This window comes from Copidosoma floridanum, unplaced genomic scaffold (genome assembly GCF_036245765.1).
Source record: "Copidosoma floridanum isolate Cflo_tuat_1 unplaced genomic scaffold, Cflo_Japanese_pri ptg000019l, whole genome shotgun sequence".
In the NCBI taxonomy this organism is placed as follows: Eukaryota; Metazoa; Arthropoda; class Insecta; order Hymenoptera; family Encyrtidae; genus Copidosoma; species Copidosoma floridanum.
In genome coordinates, this window is record NW_028321896.1 from 2,022,815 (window position 1) to 2,045,018 (window position 22,204).

Genomic DNA, 22,204 nt, shown 5'->3' on the forward strand with positions numbered 1-22,204 from the left:
GTTGGGAATTAGGAAATGAGGGGGAAAATCAATTCACGAGTCGAGAGTTTCCATACCGAGAGATATCCTCTCCAAATCACGATCAGACCCATGTAGTGAGAAATAGTCGCACCCCTTTCCTCTACGATCGCATCAGTTGGACCGATGCGCGAAACTATACTAAGCTGCACTGTTGAGTTGAATGAACAAAAAAAATAAAATAAAGTTTGCACTGTAACCTGTTACGTACCAGTTGTAGCGTGACCTGATGAACATGTCTCGTGTTTTCTTTGCATGTTGGCACCTTACCTTTGTTTTAAGTTGAAAAAAAAAAAAAAAAAAAAAAAAAATGCAAGGCGATAGTCTTAGCTGAACTTTTGGCACTGGCCTGTTAACGTCGTTTACATGATAGGCCTGCTTTTTTAATACCACAAACATTGTTTGGAAAAAAAAGAAAAAAAAGATCTTCATCGGCCCGCTTGTGTTTGAAAAGGAGCATTGCGAAGCGCTTTGTTTTGGCATCTTGGTTCACCCGAAATGAAGTTCGTTCGTGCGCGCCTGTGACGATACACACCATACGTTCTTGTTACGCAATGATTTTTCAGTTGTTATTTTGCCACTTCTCTCTCTCTCTCTCTCTCTCTCTCTCTCTTTGTCTCTTTCTCTATCTCTCGCTGTCTCTGGCTGAGCATTTTGAAGGTATCTTGCAGCGTTGTGAGAGATAGATTGTATTGCGGGTCGCCTGTCTGCGCGGGTGACTCGAGTTTATGTGGATTACGAAACAATGGGTATGGCTACATTGAATTATGAATACGCAAAACATCCTTGTTTTTTTACCGAACGAATTTTTCCGTAGTTGTATACTTTTCTTTTGTTTTATTGTATTTTTATTTTTCAATTTTTTGTTTGTTTATTTATTTTTTATTTATTTATCCTCTCCGTGGATTCTCGGCAGAGCAAACTTCAATTGAACCAGCTTCTTTTCGAATGATTATTAACAAGCATATACATCCATGTGTCCGTGAACGAATCATGACAATGTGAGCACTGCACTGAAGCACGTGTGCCTGTCGTTTTGCGAGAACTTTTGTTAAAAAAAAAAAAAAAAAAAAAAAAAAACGAAAATCGGCTTGATCGTGTTGCACCGCTTCTACGTACGGAGTATATTCTTATGATAAAAGAGATAAAATAGACAAAATAATGCACTGCGCAAAAAAAACTTGTCGATGGTTGAAATGCTGTTGTGAGGGACAACGAGATGTTATATACGACGCACCACGTTATACAAAGGCATGCCACGGTATTTTCATGCATGAGGTTTGATCTCGACGAGAGAAAGTAAAAACTCCGGACTGCATGTGCATGATCCTCTTTTCACCAGTTGAGAAAGAAAAACAGAATACCAACAATGGTGATCATCCTCAAATGCTTCGCGGTGAGAGAAACTACGCGGATTCAAGTTATACTGGTTTTTTATTTCGCTAATGTCCCACTTCACGTTAGAATCATAGAGCGACAGTTGATTTGGGAAAACACTTTCCGGGAAAGAAGTTACAAAGCTTTCTGAGGGATGATAATTTGTGCTCTTCGTGGAATATTTTCACTGTGGCGCTTTGAACTTTTATGCGAGAAGTCTGAGCTTTTTCTCATTATTTTAAGCGCCTCAGGTGCAAGCATTAATTTTTTTAATTCATGCTTGTAAATTTTTTTCATGTACTTTTTTTTACGCAAAACGTCATGCAGTCTTTTGATTTCAATTTCACTTTTTTACATAAAAAACTGCACGATTGATAAATGACCGAGGCTACAAGGGCCTATTTTTTTAAGATACATGCATACTGGAAAAAAATGTTTTGGAAAGTAAAAAATTGAAGAAATACTAAACATAGCTATAACATTAAAGGAGTTTGTTAGAAACACGAAAACTTTTTGATTGAACGCCCTCATTATTAAATAATTGCCTTTTTTTATTTTAATTCTTAAAACTTTTAATCGATAGCGTAATTTCAACTTTCCGTTCTTCGACTTGACTCGTTAAATTTTCTATCAAACCATGTCTCAAGAGAATACGAACCGAAACGGAATAATAGGGCGCTTTTTTCCCTAATGATGCCTCCTAAGAATTGTACTGTCTGTTGAATACTTTGGATATCTTAAATATTTTTAATTGGTTGTTAGTAGAAAAAGTCAACTTTATTCCAATGATTGCTTTTAGTTAAATCTTATGTTAAGCGACCAATGAATTATAATTTAAATACACTGAAATAATTTGTCACTATCTATTCTACTGAACTACAAAAACCACTTGACTTAGGAATGAGATCATCGTTACAAGCATGGAAACTAGGTGCCAGAACAAATAAAGAAATATATAAAATTAAAAATCGCAAAGAAATTTGCTTTCACGGAAACTTTTTAGAACAAGAAAAAAAAAAACAAGAATAACGTAATGATTATACAGGATGAATTCCTGTGCAGTTAATTTTTTTAATGAATATTTATTTATTTCTTAGTTGTCAAAGGGAAACCTTTAATTGCCAGTAAATTAAAAATCCTTCAACTCTATAATTAATCATCTGGCAAGGGTTTTCAATTAAATTTTAATTAATTAAACCCACAAGCGTAAACATACAGCGCAAAGGTAATCAGTAAGAGAACATTATGATCCACTTCGTGCAAAGCCGAAAGCGAAAGGTTTGCATTCCGCGATGGAACAACTTTTCCCAATAAAGCCCCGTATCAAAGAACACCGATGTACGGTTCAGACGGAATTTTGCGAGATTTTACTCGCTCGCGCCGGGGCAAACATCGCCGGCTTCATCTTTTTCCCGTCATCTGCGTTTCCAAAGTGCAAATCTGCATCAGCGAATCGCCGGCCAAGCGATCCACTTTGCAGCGAAAATAATCACGCGCACCACCTCACCAACAGAGGGTGGCGAGAACAACCGGGCCCGTGTAATCCACGCAGTTTCTCTCAGCGCGCGTGCCCGCACTTTTCCTGAAAAAAAAAAAAAAAAACCGCTCGGGAATCGTTAGACGCAGCAAAGATTATGTATTTAAAGGCAGCCATCGTTTGGTGCGTCAAAGCTTGTGCTCCTTGTTTTTTTTTTTTTCATTAAAAAAAAAAAAAAAAAAAATTTCTCTTTCGTTCAGTTGCCGAAGCGACAAAAGCGATCGTTTTAATTACGAGAAAAGGACTCGTAAACTCCGTCGAAAATCCTCGATATTAAAAGTGGCCGCGGGTGGCTGGAGAAATATACACCCACCGGCCGTACACCAGCTAGGCGAAACTTTTAATTAGCGAGTTTATCCATTTATCCGTGGCGGCGAGCGGTGCCAGCAGGTCGCCTCGTTCATATTCCCCTTGTTGCTCTCTTTTCTTCGTGTATATGCGCGCGTGTGCTCTGGAAAACGAGGTGGAAAACAATAAGAACGAAAAAAAAAAAAAACTCACGGAGTCGGGTGGGCGGAGCCGAAAGCGAGAGTGAGCAGGTGACGCTAGGCAAGGGTGGCTGTGGAGTGATCACATTATTCGTGAGCCTTTTTTTCCTTTGAACGGAAGTTCCGGCGGGGAATCGGAAATCCTATTACGCAATTGTCTGCCATATAGTGTTCCTAACAATGCACGATCTTTTTTTTCTTTTTTTTTTTTTTTTTTTTTTTTTTTTTTTTTTTTTTTCTTTCAAGCGAAAAAAGCACATTTGCGCGCTAGTCGTATCAAAATTATCCTTTGAAAGTAGCCAGAGCCTCGTTGAACTCTACGAGTGTTTTTTCCACCTCTTTGAGAGGAAAAAAAAAAAAAAGAGAGAGAAAAATTCTCCCAGCACCGTAATATTTCATCCTGCCGCTCTCTTTGCGCGTTGGCATGAAAAAAAAATCTCGAAATCAATGGCCAAAATGATGGCTCGCTTACGCGTGAACTCACTCTCGCTCTCGTCGCTCATCACCACCATTACCCAGACGATAAAAAAAAAAAAAAAAAAGAGCCCCTTCTGACCCTTTTCTTCCCCCACTTATCCGATCATCTGCTTCCAGCCATCAGCTAATAAAGAACCTCCTATCTCCCTCGCATCGATGTACCGATGTACGGCACTGAATGGAAAAAAAAGCCGGAGGGTGTCGGATTCACTGTATCCAGGAGGGAGAGGGTGGCTGTTTTGAAAGTTCTCGACGCAGTGGTCGGGCTGTTGTGTGGTTGGAGCTTTTTACGCTCGAGTTGATGGAAGAGGCTCGGGCGCGCGATGCATTAGCCGGACTCGTTCTCCGCGCGTGCGGCTCGGGTAAGGGATATCTCTTTGGCACGGTGCGCCGGTTCTTTGGAAATTTCGAATGTCACGCAAACTTCCGCGGGATTGCAGCGATAATGTGCTCGGGGTCTCCATTCGTTTCGAGGCGGTTTCGGTGGCCATTGAAACCAGCTTGAGTAATTGCGGCGCCTAGAGAAATATGAACGGATATGGTGAATAAAATACTGCAGTGTAAGGCGGAATCTTTGGCTCAACCGAGTCCATTGAACGTGAAATAACAAATTGTGAAAGAGATGACGGTGATGTCTAATGATTCATTTTTTAGGAGAGTCAGCACCAGTACGCATTATCGATGTTATCCATAACTCAACTACTTTTTTCCCTCCAAAGCTAAATGCTTTTTTATATTTTTCGGATAATAGTTTTTTTACGTGTTGAAATCGTATTAGCAGTAAATAAAAAATTACGTCTTCTGGTTTACATTATAGATTTCTACTCTATAAATTTGAAATAGTGCAAATTTCACTAATTGTGTAAATGAACGAGATTTTCACTGGTGGAATGGTAAAAAATAAGGGTTGTTTATTCGCACCCAGTCGATATAAATTTTAATTCTAATTATTTACTTATAATCCAATTAGCGATCTTGATCCAAACGAAAATAATTGTACAACATACACACATTATTTCGAGTGGCACATCAACAATAAGTTTACCAACGAATTGAAATACTGAAACGTTAACTTATCAGAAATAGTTCATGTTTACTATTTCCCAGCATACAAATATAGAAAAATAGTGAAATAGTGAAATTGCCCGCTTCACTGTTTAAATAACGTACATTCACTATTTTACGGTGTACATGCACTATTTTGAAAAATTTGTACACTTATGACTGTTTCAAATTTAGAGAGTACACCTTTTTTTGCGCAGACAACTTGGTTTTCGTGTAAACATTAATTTTCCCAAAAGAACCAGGATTTCGAAACTAATTCACGAAACACCGAGAGAACGAGTCCTCGCCTGGATGCTCCCGACTAATGAAAAATTCAAAACTCCCACGGAATCGTGAGCTGTAAAACCCAACCCAATCACCCGTCCCGATTAATGCACGGACCGCGAAAACAATTTTAACGCCCTTCACCGTTGCCGCGCTAACAAATTCACGCACCATTTCGAATAACCAAGCATCCACTCCGTTCTCCCGGCACGTCCCTCGAATTTCCCCCAAAAACCCCATTCAACCGCTCCGTCTCCCCGAGTCCTTGGCTCTTCGTACGTACACGCAGCAGCACCGAAGAAAAGGGAAAGACTGACGAATCGCGTTAGCGCGAAGCCGCTCTTTGGCACTGCGCTGTTTTTGCCGATCCGATTCGTCGGCGTGGCTTTTCCGAATTGCAAACGACGAGGCCGAGCTCGAGGGTGTTAAATGAACGCGGCGTGCAGATAACGAAATTGATGTTGAATACCGTCGCGAGACGCGAGTTGGCTGCTCTTTTTTTTGGTTGGTTGGTTTGGGCTGTATCTTTTTTTTTTCGTAGTTGTGGAGCGGGTCGGGCTTTTATCTGGGCCTCGATAGCGTTGATTTGTACGCGCGCGGCGTATTTCACTTCCTGACCGACGATTCGGGTGAATTGTAGGTTGTGGAATCGGTGCCGGTTTGGTCTCGCTCGTGGAGTTTTTTTTTTTTTTTTTTTTTTTTTCCTTTGTTTCACAATTTATTTTGTTCGATGATATCAAGCCAAGTATGGTTTTAACTTTGGTTACTTTTTGTTTTGTTTTTTTGTATACTTTAAAGCTACGTTCTTGGAGGAGATGAGTATACGTGACCCATGCAATTTTAAAACCACTCGATCATCGGTCTTTTTATCAAGAACACCGAATTATCCTCCATCAACGATGCGCATTTGTTCAATTTCATTTGGACAATAACGGATGGAATATTTTATACGATTGTCATTTGAAAGGACAAAGTTTTTTTTTTTTTTTTTTTAACGCCCGGCACGGCAATCGCGCGGTCAAATACATCAATCAATGTTCGTTCCCTGTAACCCGAAATAATCGTAGTATTGTGTGTTGGGTTTCCTTGGGGTTGGTTTGGTGCGCTCTGCGACGACAACGGACACGTCACAGGTGGCCTGGATCAAGGCGGACACGAAGGCGATCCTGGCGATCCACGAGCACGTCATCACGAACAACGCCCGGCTCAGTGTCACTCACAACGACGCGCACACGTGGACCCTCAACATCAAGGATACGAGGCCCGAAGATCGGGGAACCTACATGTGCCAGGTCAACACGCAGCCCATGAAGAGCCAGGTGAGCGCTTCCCTCTATTTTTATCTTTCTGCTTTTTTTTTTTTGTTTTTTGTTTTTTTTTTTTTTTGGTCGTTTGTTACTGCGTCGTTGGTTTTTACTACCAATTGGATACGTCTGCCAGTATACAGCGGTTTTTATTTCTTTCCAGGGAACGAGAGACTATTTTCACGCAAATTTACACCTTTATCTTCGGTTGTCGCTGTTTATTGAAGGCTCGATTATCATTGCTTATCAATGCTCATCATGAATTAATTACTTACTGTTGCTCGTTTTTTTACTGTAAGTTCGCTCGTCTTTATTTATTGCAATTTACTTTTACTTTTCATGGCTAATTATTGCCTTAAGGTCCATCTTTACTCATATCAACCATATTATATCTTGATCCACCTAAAGGTTTATCACTGCTTTTATTTCCCGTTATGACTTCGACGTCACTCGTGATTACTTATTATTGATTATCACTGCTTACCTATACACACTTACATTTTTTTTTTAACGTCATGTGTCACGGAATATGAAGTTTATTGTTGCCTATTGTCAATCATCACTGTTTTTCCTGGAATTCCTCTCATTTTTAAAAAGATTCACAACACTATCAATTTGAATTCTTCTGACCTCTCAAAATTCAGAGTAACCAATTGACTCTATAAGAGTATCTAAAAAAAATATATAAACAAACTCAGTCTTTGGTCATTTCAGATAAATCATCACAAGCTTGCAATGACATGTGCAAATGTTGATAATGTTATGATATGTGTTGAAAAAAAACCGTACCTGTTAGTCCATGACAATAGTTTCGCAACAAATATAAACACTATCTTCACAGAAAATATACTATACGTACGGATTATTTTTTTATCTCTTGTATTTCCTATTTACCATTTTAGAAACGTTTTACTTGACGCTTTTGCAGAAAAAACTTGCCCATCAAGCATTTATCATTGCTTATTACAAGTTTTGTATTGTTCATCATTAGTTGTCATACATTTATCAACGTGTACCTCGAGTTCACTATAATAACCAACGATTATTATTATTGCTCATCGATATCTATTAAAATTTGTAATTGGATTTTTGTACTAACCTGGTGACTGACCACCTTGTTTTCTAATTGGATACTTACAATGAAAAAAGGGTTTTGAGGATATTACGTTTATCTCTTTATGTATCATATTATTCTTGTTGTTTGCAGAGCGCATACCTGGAAGTCGTCATACCACCGGACATCATTTACGAGGAGACCTCGGGTGACATCATGGTACCTGAAGGAGGAGCCGCGAAGCTTACCTGTAAGGCGCGAGGTTATCCAAAACCGGATATTATTTGGAAGCGAGAAAACAGCCAGGACATTATCTTGAGGACGCTTAACGGTGGCAGGCATAAAGGTGAGATTTTTTCCCGCATTTTCTCCTTTTCTTCCTCCTGTTTATAAAACAAAGTAATATTACCCTTTAATCAAATTCAATCTTGACTGTGCTTTGAATTTAAACGCTTCCCAGATGATCCAGACAAAAAAACCCACAATTTTTAACGACATATGGTTCTTTTTTTTTTTTTTTTGTTATCAAACAAGTATTAAAATAAATATTTTAAAAACAAAGCACATAGCATGGGAGCGAGTTTTTGTTTAAGTACAATTATGTAAAAAGAATCGCTTCTAGCACTTTTTGTTCGTACGTTCTTAGTACTATTTCACAATCCATGTAACGAGGTTTTCCTGTGATCACGCGTTGAAATATTGATATTGAAAGGTAAACATCTCAAAGATACAAGTGTTTCGTTTACAACTACCAATGAATCAACACTGAAAGCTATTTACAATGAAATTTGTAATATTTCGTTTTGAAAAATTTTTAGTGTTCAATTATCCAGTGTTAAAACTTTTACACCAAAGTAATGTACAACTAGTTGTATATTGAAATTCACAATATTTATAGCATTTTGATTTCTACTGACTTATTTTTGAAAAAAATTTACGCAACTTTTATAAATCCCGCAAGTGCACTTGGTAAACTGTTGTTTAAAAAACAAAAACAAAAAAAGTTTCCTTTTACAAGCAACAATTGAATGACGTTAAAATGTTTGAAAAAATACAAACTGCAAACAACATGCATAGATAATAAAGCCTGTCAATGAACGACGCATATCTTGTTACTCTCGCTCTATTTCTCAATTTCGCAAACTTGTTTGACAAGCCAGTCGTTGTTTTTTTACGCAAACGCGGCTGTTTCGCATGTACCAACGGATGTAAATTTGCATACTGCCCTCATCCATACTCTTTTTCTACCCATAATTCTTGCCCCTTTACGAGCATGTCTTTTCATCGTTTCCAGCTATTCATTTTCTTCGAATAAACCTGTTTGAGATTTCACTCTTTTGAAAATTTTCAAAGAACGTACTAATACGGATAGGAGTCAATTAGATATAATGTAGACAATTAATGTTCTAGTAAAGAAAGCTTACAAATTTTATTAAAGTTGCACTTTAATCTTTCACAAAATTCGCACATCTTTAATATTTTCCATCTTACCAGATAATGAAGGCCAACGAATGGGTCATTATACATTTATGGCCTGTCTTTTCATGTCTTTACAATTGCATTAATTTTGTAGAGTAAAATTAACATTCAGTCAGAGTAAAATGTGATGTTTTGAGTGATACACGAGGAATTGCGGAAGATTCGGTCTGTTTGAATACAAGAACTAGGTCACAATCACATAGCACTATTTACATGTAAAATATTTTTAAAAATTTTTAATTAATTTAAATTGAGATGTGAAGCTTAAATGGATTCTTTATTTTAAAATATTGTGTTGTATATTTTGTACTCCACATCTCATAATGTAAAACTGATCGTTAATTACAAAGTTTTATTACTAAATTGACGATTTCATTAGCATCTGAGACAAATAAATGGATAAATGTTCCACAGTACTTGCACAATTTTCACAATGAAAAGTTTATCTGAAGTACACTATCCGAAATATTTTAACCAATGAATATCTCGACAAATAAGAACAAAAATAAAAAGTACTGAATAGCGATAGTTACCAACTTTTCATTCAAAATTACTAAAAAAAATTTTTGAAAGAAATTTGTAGAAAGCACAATGAAATCAAGACATATAATGCAGAAGAAAAAAAATTTCGTAATTTAAATTTTAACGAGCTAAGGTATCGTGAAGCAGAATAATGGAGCCTGCTTGAGGATTAATTTATATTTTAATGAACCCGTTACCTCTGAAAATCACGCTGGGGACATTTTTATGATTACTAAATTATTCTTGACTGGAATTCCAAAAAAAAAACACGAATAAGACGCGAATGTTGTGTTTGACACAGAAAACTACTGCTTCGCGAAATGAATCATCACATTTTCTCAGAAATTATGATGCGAACCACCAAAATAGACAATAAACACTCGATATTCAAACGTGTGTACAAAATAAACATGCCCGTGAGTCCTCCAGTTTATTTTCGTCAACACAGCGCGTCTCTTACCTTTAAAAATTTTACACCGCTTCTGTTCCAGTACCACAAGCCCAAGGCGAAGTTCTGAGTTTTCCGAATATCGGTCGGAGCGAGATGGGAACTTACTTGTGCTTGGCAAGTAACGGAGTACCTCCAACGGTGAGCAAGCGAATGATGCTGCAGGTCAATTGTGAGTAATTCATGGCAAGCTTTCCACTCTCTTTCTCTCTTTTTTTTTTTTTTCCTGTAGAGCGAACCGAAGCCATATCGATTTTTCATACGACCGTGGCAAAGTTAAGCTCTTGTATTACTTAAGTGGCTCCGCACTAATGTTCGCATACTACTTTTGAGGGAATGTCTGACTATACTCGATTCGTACTACTGACACAAGATTAATGCCAACTTGTTGGGTTCCTTTTATGGTTCGCTCTTTTTTGCACTGTCATATTAATTTCAGTTGAACGAGAGTGTACGTGCTTTGATACGTTTGACATGATCATTCATTTGAGCTCTATTGAAAAAACAAGAAAAAAAAAATGCAAATGAACCATCTTTATTAAACACGCAGTAGAATAAAGAATCACTGGGCAATCTTGAGATTTATAAAAAATATTTATGTATGACACTTTACTACCACCTTGTTAAATGTTTAAAAAAAAAGTTGACTTTTTAACGTAAAAGAAAAACCACAGGTTCCATTACTACTACTCCCCGTCATTTGGCTCCTAGACCCTCCCAGTTTCAGATCGTAAGCAGAAGGGACCCACGAGCGAATTACCGGGGAGTAAACTCTCTAAAGAAAGAATAAAATGAACCAAGAAATAAAAACGATAACTACTGTAAGAAAGCGAAGGATTTTTTTTTTAAGTGCGGGAAACACCTTAACACTGGCCCCTCGAGTGTAAGCCAGAAAATACACAAAGTAGAAGAGAGTACACAAGTAGTAACAGGAGAAAGGGGAGAAAGAAGGACAGCGGCGCAATGGACCGAGATACGGAGGGCCCTCAAAGAGCTGCAATGGCCATCGGTAGCCCGGGCAGTGGGAAGATAATAAAATTACGCCCTCGACCGAGAGATACAGTGTAGAATGAATTAAGAGCCGCGGTTACGGCGCAGTGCCCCCCCCCCCCCCAACCCTGCGCCACCACTCGTATCAGCGCGAATCCATCTGTCTCTCGATTCTTCGGCCCCCTCTATCTTCGCGGGAGTATATACGTCTTAGATCCACTCTCTTTCGGGAGATAGGTAATTTCTCGCCCGGAAATTGGATGCTCGCCTAACACACACCGCCCCGTACCAACAGCTGCGCTTCGTCTTTCTCTCCGCTGCTGTGTATACTCGTGCTGCTGTTGGGAAACTGCCGAGGAGGCCTTTAAGACGGACCGCCTCGAATAATTCGGTGGATCGACACCTCGTCTTTGCGCGTACATTTATATATACATCACCTGCTGTGCAGCGCAGAAGACTCTCTCGTTCTCTAATTGCTCGATTTTTAAATCTGCTATAGGACAAGGAAGGAGAGTCCAATTTCTGCTGACGCCCGCGTCCATTCGGCACTGATCGCTAGGACAAAAGCTTCGCGTCTTTTTTGCCGGTTTGCCCTTTAAATAGTCGGACAAGATAAGTTATTTCACATTCACGCGAAGCGCAATTAAAATTTTGGAATTGGCATTTGATGACTCGGTCACCAAGCAAAGTTAAAGGCTCGAGTTTTTCCTCGAATCGAGGCACTTTTTGCAAGGCGTGCCCCCATCTGTCTCCAGCCACGTTTATTTTCCAATTCCCTTCTCCATAGCTTTTGTTTCTTTTAACGAGAGACTCCCGGTGTACATCCGTTGCACCGTTACTCTTCTTCCCTCGATCTGGCAAAGCCAACGTTAAAACTCTTTCCTCCGAGCGCGCTAGTAGACTCCAGCAAGCGAGGAAGGAAGGAAGGAAGCGCGGCAAGTGTACGGTAGCACCATATACCATTACCGCGTGTATAAGGAGACCGAGAGACGATGCTGCTGGGACGATAAGATAAGGCACCCCCCCCTCGTGCCTTTCCGCCCCGCATTACCACCTACTCCTTCGGATGGGGAGGGTGAGTCGCGGTAGAGAGCTTGGAACGTGCCGGGAGCCCGTGCGGGCGTCCTGCCCGTAAACTTTCCCGGTTTTATACCCAGCTCGCGCGCCACTCTCGCGTCGCGCGATCGTGCGGCTGGCGTGCGTCACGGACCGTGGCCATGATAAAAAAGGGATTAAGAAAAGTGTACCAGAAGAACCACTCTCTTGCTCTATTTTTCGAGCCTCTCGTGTGCTCTCGGGAAAATCTCCCGCGTGCGGAGAGTGTTTTTCACTTAACGCTCTATCGCCCTTTGCTCGATCGCGAGGACGTTAATTGCGGGCCAGGCGAGCGAGCGATCCCCACTGTCGTGTGTACTCACTTACCGGGGCGAAAATGTCGATGGCCTCGGTGCTGTGCGTTTGCAAAAGGCACGGGGAGAATGGGGAAAGTTCGTCAGTTGGGGGGTACCTTTTTTTTTCTCTTTCTTGCCACCGGTGTCTTTACGAGCGCTGCAGTACGGGACAAAAGCATGTAAGTGGCTTTTGTACAGCGTTCCGATGAGGAGAGTGGTTTGTTCGAATTTTCAGTAGATTTATTTTATTTTATTTTTTCTTTGGTTGACGGAACGGAAATTCAAAGAGCTGTGCGTCAATCGATGGTGAGGGAAGCAAATGTTGCTAAAGCAGACAGCTCCAAAGAAGTTGTTGGGTTAGAGAATTAATGCGAGTATGCAGATATATTTTTGCGTATTGGAGGACTTGGACGGAATTATATTTTTAAAAGAAAGGATGACCTTTGAGAGAAATTACATCAATGTATATTTGGATCCTTTTTTTTTTTTTTTTTTTTTTTTTTAAGCAAGTGAAAAAATGTGCCTATCACCACTTAAGTATTTTTATATAATAGTTGATCGACAGACGAAACAAAGAGATGTATATGTGCATCTCGTAAGGCAAGGCTTAAAATCAGTCAATTTAAAAAAAAACAAATCAGCATATGATCATTCTCCTAAAGATCACTGAATCAGCGAAAATTGCCTGACCAAACTGCGACTTTTCTACTGATTTTTTTCTAAAATTGGGTTTATTTGATAAATACCATCATGAATGACTACGCATACAACTCGACTATGCGTCGTATTGATATAACTATGCGTACTGCTGGTTTATAATAGATAATAAACTATGGCAGAAAAACAGTAGTGCAGGTCAACGTATGGGGCTAAAAAGGTTGAAAAATTAGATTCTTTGTCCAAGGAGTCTGTAGCATTTTCGTCTGAGCTTTAACATTTTAAAATCCATTTACCTTACTTCAAATAATTAAAAAAAAAAAGACTTGTCACACAAGCTTGTAAGCATAAGTGAAAAACAGCACCAATCAGAAGTAAAATATTTTCAAAACTTCTTACCATAAATAATATGTTTTATTTTATGAAATTGAAAGAAAAATTACAATATTGATAGTTGATGGATAAATTTTATTCAACTAAGAAGTTACAATGTGTAGATAACATTTTCAAGAGTGTCATACACTACTGATACATGTAGGGCTTGTCTGTCGTCCCATACATTGACCTGTACTACTGCCCTTAAAGTTCGATTCTACTGCCTTTTTATCCCTTACCTAGAGATTTTGGGATCCATAACTTATGATTACGTAGCTGTAAACTATCATTACGTATGGTTTTCAGTTAACTGGACTGGAATATTTCTTGTAGTAAGTGGATCATTGACAACGGTGTGAAAGAAAACGTGGCGTACAAAAAACATAGTCACACTGTCTATATAATAATGTGTAAGATACGCTAAAAAATAATGGAAGTGAGCACATCTTTATCCTTTATGCAAAAAGTATCGACGTAAAAAACTATGCATCTATAAGAAGGTGTAAAAAAAAAAACATCGTGCTCGCAAAGTCACGAAGGAGAGAAGCGAGTACCGTTACAAAGTCAGACGGGGGTTAAAAGGTCGATCGCTTATCCGTTAATTGCCGCGTTAAGAAGATAAAGGTGGGCTCGCATTATTATGCGCCGGCAGGTGGCTGAGCTTGATTTTCTTATTTTATACGCGTGATATATATATATATATGCACTGTACACAGCAGAGGAGCCAAGTTTATAAGATTCTGTTTATTAAACGCTGCGTACTCTCGAGAAAAGCCTTTTTGTTAACTAACGCGCTGCGTCTCTCTGTTGCGAATAAGGGGGAGTGGCAGTGAGCTTTTTCTGCGGTGAAAATGATGCTCGCCTGCCCTCTTTCATTGCTTGGTCTTGTACTTGAAATCTAAGAATTACAACGGGGGAACGGGACTTGTCGTGGCACAAAGGGGCACAAAGGCGAGAGGTTCTTTGTCTTGATGGGCGGATTATTTGAATCCTGCCTTTTTGCTCCAACCCCCCACATTTCTAGGGATCACTTCCGCATTAATTAACTTGAAAATGATTCCTGTGTACTCCATTGCTCTATGAATGGATTAAACATTTTATTCAATGGTAATCTAAGAATAAGTGACTCCTGATGGTTGTTCATAAGATTTTTATGCTGTGAAAAATTTGCTTCGTAGTTTTTCAAAAATTAATTTCTTTTTCAATTAAAAGTACCAACGATAGAACTGAGTCATACTCTAGAGTATAAACCTCGGAGGTGAAACTTTGTTGTTATTCGCTCGATGTTGGCAATTTCATTAATGTTGATTGATCTTGTAAAAAAATCACTCCATCAGATGTACTATTTACTCATTTAAAAGAGTCCACGTATCGACACAAAGTTCGATTTGATCATTCAATTTATCGATGAAATTAATAATTTTAATTGAAAAATCATACGGTGTTACATTTAAAATATCAATTTAGACAAAAAAAAAAATCCAACCGCTTATTTGTACGATTCTATGATATGGATGGAAAACAAAAACAACTAACTCACTGCGTATAAATAAAACTGATTGCTTGGTGCGGATTTACGAGAGCGTCTTGTAATATTTGAGTAAATACGAAGCCCGCGGAACGCGGAAAAGCCATAAATTGATTAAAAGTGTATCAAATACGGCTATCGATATTCGTAATGAAAAAAGAGAGAGAAACGCATTCATTTTACACATTCTGAATATGCATTGAGATTGAAACACGTTTTGTGAAAAAACAATCAGGGGAGGAATTCCCATTGCAACAACGAACAAAGTAGTTTTCCAACTATTTTCATAATCTCAACGATTCATCACGGAGACAATATATGGTTCATCGGCACTTCCACATCCCCGATCGAATTTCACCCAAGACGCATACCAGGTGATTCATACCACTCCAAAACACATAAGAAAATCCCAAGGATTAGCGAAGCGCAAAGAAAATCTTGAAGGCATCAATGCCACGTGTCCCCCGCTCTGCCAGTAAGTGCAAACTCAACCCAGCGATCCGATGCTCGAGCAGCCCTTTCGGAGTTACGCACAACCGTAGGCTTGGAAATTCGCCGACTCGACGCAGCTACAACCCGCGGATTCATCCGATACGAGTCAAGCCATTCGACAACAACAGCAACGACGTTGACGACAGCGTTGGCACTGGCAGATAAAACGTGCCAATGTGCGTGGACAGAGGACGCAGCACAGAGACGGACGCTGCGGTTGGATTGATTTATGGCTGGGCCGCAGGAGTGTGCGCGCACCCGAAAAGTTTTAATTGCCCACCTGTATAGCTCTCTGCGCGCCGTTATCGGCCTATCCTCACAGCTTGGCTCTTATTTTCGTTGTTCTCGCTTTTATTTGTTTGTTTCGAGCGGATCGGGCACGCATATCGAATAGCGACAGATAGGGCTCGCCATTGGAGATCGATGCCGGTCAGCGAGCCGTGGCGGTGTTTACGAGTACTTTTCGTGAGAATAATTCGCGGGATGACGTGGCGAAGCTTCTTTGCTTTTCTGCAGATTTTTTTTATCGATGCGCTTTTCTCTACAAACAAATTCATTGGAATTTCATTTGCAGTTTTAATTGAAGCTCATCCAGTGAAGTAGACAAAATTAGATTTTACTACCAATCAGGGTGGAGTTGCTAAAAAAATTCGTGAAATATTCAACCCAACTGGTGCTCGTCAGTTAAAATTTACGAAATGATCAAAATAACCAATGAATTACACTGAGTTCATTGATTTGACAACGAAAATAGCGTTCACTGACTAAGTCAGAAGAATTTTCACCTACTACTCTACTCGAGGAAGATTCGTGTATAATTTAGTAGATGGCTTTTATTTTGGATTGAAAATTTACCCGACTCGTACTGTGTAAGCGTTGATTACGAAACGTTTTCATTCGACGTTAGTAACTAATTTAATTAAGGTTGCTCCTAATTTTATTAGTTGAAATAAGATTACTCCAAAAGTAAAACTTTTCAGATACTGTTTGTCGTTTTGCACTAAAGATGGCTTTAACGTTTTAGTATTACACGTCAAATATCCATAGAAACATGGGGCTGACGACTTTAGTCATGAAAAAAATGAAAATAAGCAAAGTATACATAAGCGTTAGAGACACGTCATCCACGCGAGGTGGACTGTCAACACTAATAAATTTTTACAATTGCTTTTTCCCAACGAATTTCCCCTAATTTTTTTTCCCTTCTACTTACGTGTACCTGTACTAAGTATTCTTTAAAAAAAAAAAAAAAAAAGTATCAGTAAGCATTTATCTTAGACGTCCCCATACAGTGTTCCTCACTTGGTACGACGCCTAGATTCACTTAACAATCAGAAATTGAATTGTTGTAAACACAGTCTTAGAGTACACACATGTCTCGAAAGACGAGGGTGAACCATAAAACGAACCCCCATATCCTGTGAAATTAGTCATTTGGGAGCCAAAATCATCCCCTTGGTAAAACTTTGAGCAATAGTAGGCGAGCGAAAGAAATAACCGATTGTTTGCAGTCCGGCCGCTGATAGAGGTGCCGAACCAGCTGGTCGGGGCACCGATGAACACCCTCGTGACACTGTCCTGCAAAGTCGAGGCCTCGCCGAAGCCGATCAACTACTGGACGCGCGAAAACGGTAAGTACATCGCGATACCTTGCGAGCCACCCACCCACGCATCCTCGTGTACACGCGAGCCCTGCAATTTCAAGTTTCGGGGGCCAGTGAACCACCCGCTCGCTCGCAACTTCCCCGTTCCATCGGCGCATTTCCAAACTCACGTACTCGCGGGGGCGCGCTTATCCATTCATTATCCACAACTGAATTTCAACTTGGCTCGTTTTCTCCGGTGTGGGGTTATTTCTTCGATCGTCCGCTCGTTGATGCCCGCTCGTTCAAGCATCTGCGTGCTTTTTGGCCCTTTTTTTTTTGTTTTTTTTTGTTTTTTTTTTGTTTTTTTTTTGTTTTTTTTGTCTCGTCATGATAATCAGTTTCTCGTGGATTTTTTAAATGCTATTTTTACATCCACAATCCAGGCACCGAGTGAAATCATGGCTGTAAAGTTAATGCGTGTCTTCCCAAGGCCAATTTGGAAATGTCCCATTGGTTGATTGACCTAAATCCCCCGAATTCCGCTGCGTATACAGATAAAAGCCATAGAACAAACCTAGCGCTCGATATTCGAATGTGGGGTGATTAACCACCAGGTGGATTGCCATATAGGTGTAGACGCGTGGTATGTTCTGGCTTGCAGGTGAAATGATAATCAGCAACGACAAGTACGCCATGTCCGAGGAGGTGGTGAACTTGTACAGCGCGTGGATGCACCTGATCGTCAAGAAGATGAGCAAAAGCGATTTCGGCGGCTACAAGTGCATCTCGAAAAATTCGCTTGGCGATGCTGAGAGCGGCATCAGGCTTTACGGTGAGTTGTTTCATACTCGAAACAAATATCTTAGAAGAACTAAAAAAAAATGCTATTTTTTTTTTTTTTTTTTTTAACAAAATTCACAATCAAGCTCTATAGTAGATACCACCGAATCGAATGAATGAATGAATGAAATGCATTCGTTGTAATGTGAAACATGCAGTTGATGTAACCTTTTTTGTTCGTGAAAGAGCGACAGAAAATACCTATAAATATTAAAGTAACCGACACGAGACGGTCGTAGGAGCAAATTCAATAAAGTGACAACTCCGTTAATCAAATCGCAGCAAATAACATGTAAATTCTCTAAGTGAGCCAGACAGCAGGGTTCGTTTGTTTTATTCAAAGGGACACTTTTTATTTTTTATCTATATCTTGCACATGGCGCTCTCACATATACATGTACACTCGTCGTTATTTCTCGTCGAGTGAGGGCAGAGGCCGCGTATAATCTGCTGTACACAACGATGGCTTATCCGCTCGTGAGACCGGCTGGGCTTTTATGAAAGGCTTTCCGCAGCGCCATTAAGATGATGCGAAAGACAAGCGAGCTTCGTTCACACCTGTAGCTATTTTTCATCCACCCGAGCATCAATGTTGATACACTCGCCTTGCAGCATTTTTTTTTTTTTTTTCCCCCCCCATCACACTCTCGTGAAGCTTTTATCTCCCTTCGGTCTTGCCTCTACCAAATATGAGAATTATAGAATTGCAAACGAGCTGCTTGTTTCCTCTTCATCTCGCTGGTCTTGCCTTATTATCTTCTTTGGCTTACTTGGTGTCGTTTCAATTACGTACTGCTCAATTGCTAATAGTTCTTTTAAAGTAGAGAATATTATCACTGCTATAGAAAGTTAATATTAAAACGACAGCTACAAAAATAGTGCTCATCTAAAAGCAGTTTGGTATTTTATTTGTAGTACGAAATTCATAAATTAGGCCCCGGTAAATTAAGAGCATCTTCGATGCTCTATATCAATCTCCTTTTTTTCCGATACTCAATTTTATATTGCTAGTTTTGTTTGCTTTGGGCACGTGTCTGTTTATCTCCATACAATTCTGCAGTAAAATTAGTAAGCATAGCATCGTTGTTTTTTTCCCTTAGTAACTGTGTATTTTTTTTTACATTTCTTTTTATTGCTTTATCAATTAATTAAGTTTTTCTGTGACTTGAAATTTGAATTCCTGTCTCTATTTCAAAGACACATTCTAATCCGTGCTCGTCTCCTTTCATTCTTCACCTCTTGACAACCCAAAACGTATCACTTTACACTGGTTTTCCTTCCTTGTATCAATATGATAGATTGTGGGATTCCGGGAACTGTTTATCCCAAAAAGATCATAAAACTATGTCTACTGAAAAAATGAAAATAAAAGGAAAAAAAAATGTTGTGCCCCCTGTGGACAACAAAAACACACTCACACCAACGGAAATCAGATTAATTTCGCGTTCTTGTTCAGCTTGACACAGCACGTGCGTACAGCCAAGCAAGCGAGGGTATAGCACGAGCGACACGATATTCACCATCCTACGCTTTGCAGCACTTACGGAAAGACCTACACTTACAAATAAAAAAAAAAAGGAGAGGAAAAAAAAGAAGTTATGAAGCCACGGTGTGTCTGCCTGGTTTCATATATATATATATATATATACACACCTCTACATACGAGAACGTAGAGTAGAGGGGAGCACACACAGACACACGGGGAGGCTTCGTAAGCAGCAGTTTAGCACTTATAACACTTGCCGTGGACTTTTATCGATCATGTCCGTGGCAACAGATGGCACGGCCAATTCTCAGTCGCCGCTACCGCTGTTACACGTGCGTGACGTCTATACGTGTGTGTGTACTCGCGCGCTGTCTCTTACCAGTTCCTTCTTCCCCTCCCCCTCCACCCGCGCAGGGTAGGGTGTGTGCGTGATAAACGATAACTAATACGGGCCGGATATTGTTTTCACCGACTTTGCCGCCACGAGCACCATCGCCACCACCGCGACTGCTGCTTCTTGTTCTTGCGGCTCTTATCATCGGGCCAGCTGCTACTGATGCAGCTTCCTTTCTTTTCTCCTCTCTCGTCGCTATCAGTGATAACTTTGTTCCGCCAATTTTTCTCTGGCTTCCTTTGTCGATTACTCCCTTTGTTGTGTACAAATCGCTTGTGTGGGTGGGTATACGCTGTGTACATGTAGGAGGGGGTGTTGTGTTTTTAGGCAATCGGTTTTCGCGTTTCAGCAGACACGGAGTGAAATTGGATTGGTGGATGTTGCTGTAGTTGGCGGCAAACTCGTTTTTTTTTGGGGGGGGGGCTGGAAGGGGGTGGTAAAACAGGGAGGGTAACGGGGAAAGGGTTACGCGAAGGAATTATTGTAACGGAAGCGCTGATAACGAGCTGTCGCTGAAAAGAGGTCGTGCTGCTGGCTGACGGGAGCTTTTTCGCATCGGCTTTTTTTTTTTTTTTTTTTTTTTTTCGTTGTTTTAGTTTTTCCACGGTTGCATGTGCGCGCGTTCGGTTTTTCGCTGCTCGTCGGTCGTGACGAGATATTATTCGGGACTTACCTACGCGGAGAGATTATTTGAATTGCAATTTGCGTTATCTCCTCGACTTTTTGTTTGGATGGAAATTTTGATGAATTTTTCGACGGTGCAATCAACGTAGAGGTATAGGGAGAGGGAGACTCATGAGCATCATTCAGTGTTTCGAAATTGAATATTTTTTATGGTCAAAATATCGGACCTACCTTCACTAACGACTGATATGGAGAACTTTATACGACTTTTGGAGGTCGTTGGAGGATTTTCAAGAGACACGTCGAATGAAAAACGTTTAATAGCAATGCATCTTTAGAAAAAACTTCATGACTGACAAAACGATAGGCAAATGCGGTTAGTAAGTTTTAAAGGGCCATTAGTACTTATTCATTCTACCAAGTAATTCAGTGTCACGTATAAATTTCGTCATGAAAAAAAAATACTCATATCTTTGTTTACGGAAACAAACTTAAAAAAACTGTAGTATTTATTACCTAGAAAACTTAAAAAAAAAAAAAAAACTATCAAGTAGGAGCTGCTAAGTATTTTCTAGACCGATAAAAAAAACGTATACTGCGTCTGTAATCAAGTTGGTACGCACGTATGTACAGCTATCAAATTTAAAAAAGCACGACGCAGATTTTACGTAGACAACAATGGTACAGATGAAAAACAATGCCAACATTGAAGAAAATTCAAGACTCTACAACTAAAGTTTTTTATGTTTTAGCCATCAATTTTTAAATTATTGACCTTGAATCTGATCGAGGTCTTCGATGAGTGTAATATCGTTGGGGTTTTTGACTGTCACGTACAATAGTGTGAAACTCCTTTATCCCCCACAATTAGAGTGACGGTCAAACTCGAACTCGATCGCACATACGTTGAAGAGCTTGATTAGACCTTGGTAATAGTAAAAGGAACCGGCAGGAAGTATAACTTTTCGCGACGGAATAGTAAAAAAAAAAAAATATTCATCATTTTCGATTGATTCTCGAAAGGAGGAAAAAAAACAACCCTTATTCTGTTCCCAGAAATCAAACTCCAGGAGCAGATGAACGAGCACGGTGGCTCGAACGAATTGAACGGCCGGGGCGGCAAGGACGAGCACAGCAGCAGACTGAACCACGTGTACCAAGGCTCGCTGCGTGAAAACGGAGCCGGGGGCTCCACCCTCGTGCCGAGCGATGGCAGTGGTAGCGCCGCTGCAGCCGCGGCGGCCGCCAGTGGCAGGCCCGCGACACCACCCTGCTTGGATGACCGCGCGAGCACCGGGCTGCTACTGCTTCTTGGGACTCTGCTCGTTTTGGTTACTGCGGCGTAGGTGTGTGTGATACTCGACGGCATATCGTGTGTTCACTTGGACGGATTTTTATTACAAGCGAGTGCCCGTGTGGTTTTTGGGTGTGCGCGTGGGTGTGTGTGGGGGTGGAAACTTTTTTTTTTTTTTTTTTTTTTTTTTACTCAGATAAGGAAGCTTGGTTATGGTGAAAAATTGGTGGCTTGGCTGAAAGCTTGAGTTCTTGCTGGAGCCTGTGACACGTGGGATTGTTTTGCCTTTCGATCTCAGTGCATGTTATTTTTAAGCTTAGGTGAGGTAAACAAATTTTTTTTCTTTTTTATTGTATTCATTAAAGTAATAATAACCTATTTTGTTTTTCTACTCATGAAAATCATTTATTTATTTTTTTTTTTTTTACTTACTTTTTCATTTGCATTCAGCCTCATGTTTATTTGTAGTAGAATCTTAAGCAGCTGCTAGTAAATACAAGTGTAAATAAACTCT

General features: G+C 39.9%; 2 protein-coding genes across 2 annotated transcripts in view; one reads left to right on the forward strand and one right to left on the reverse strand.

The window, feature by feature from the left end:
• The window catches only part of LOC106636900 (Dpr-interacting protein beta), a 44,647-nt gene extending 22,905 nt beyond the window's left edge, over positions 1-21,742 (forward strand). The window contains exons 3-8 of the mRNA XM_014349447.2: positions 6,360-6,545; positions 7,738-7,930; positions 10,077-10,205; positions 16,978-17,097; positions 17,714-17,884; positions 21,453-21,742. Coding sequence (XP_014204933.1) covers positions 6,360-6,545; positions 7,738-7,930; positions 10,077-10,205; positions 16,978-17,097; positions 17,714-17,884; positions 21,453-21,742 — 1,089 coding nt within the window. The remainder of the gene's footprint in view (positions 1-6,359; positions 6,546-7,737; positions 7,931-10,076; positions 10,206-16,977; positions 17,098-17,713; positions 17,885-21,452) is intronic.
• LOC106636928 (aldo-keto reductase family 1 member B1) overlaps positions 1-22,204 on the reverse strand; it is a 403,668-nt gene that overhangs the window by 109,940 nt on the left and 271,524 nt on the right. The window lies entirely within an intron of this gene.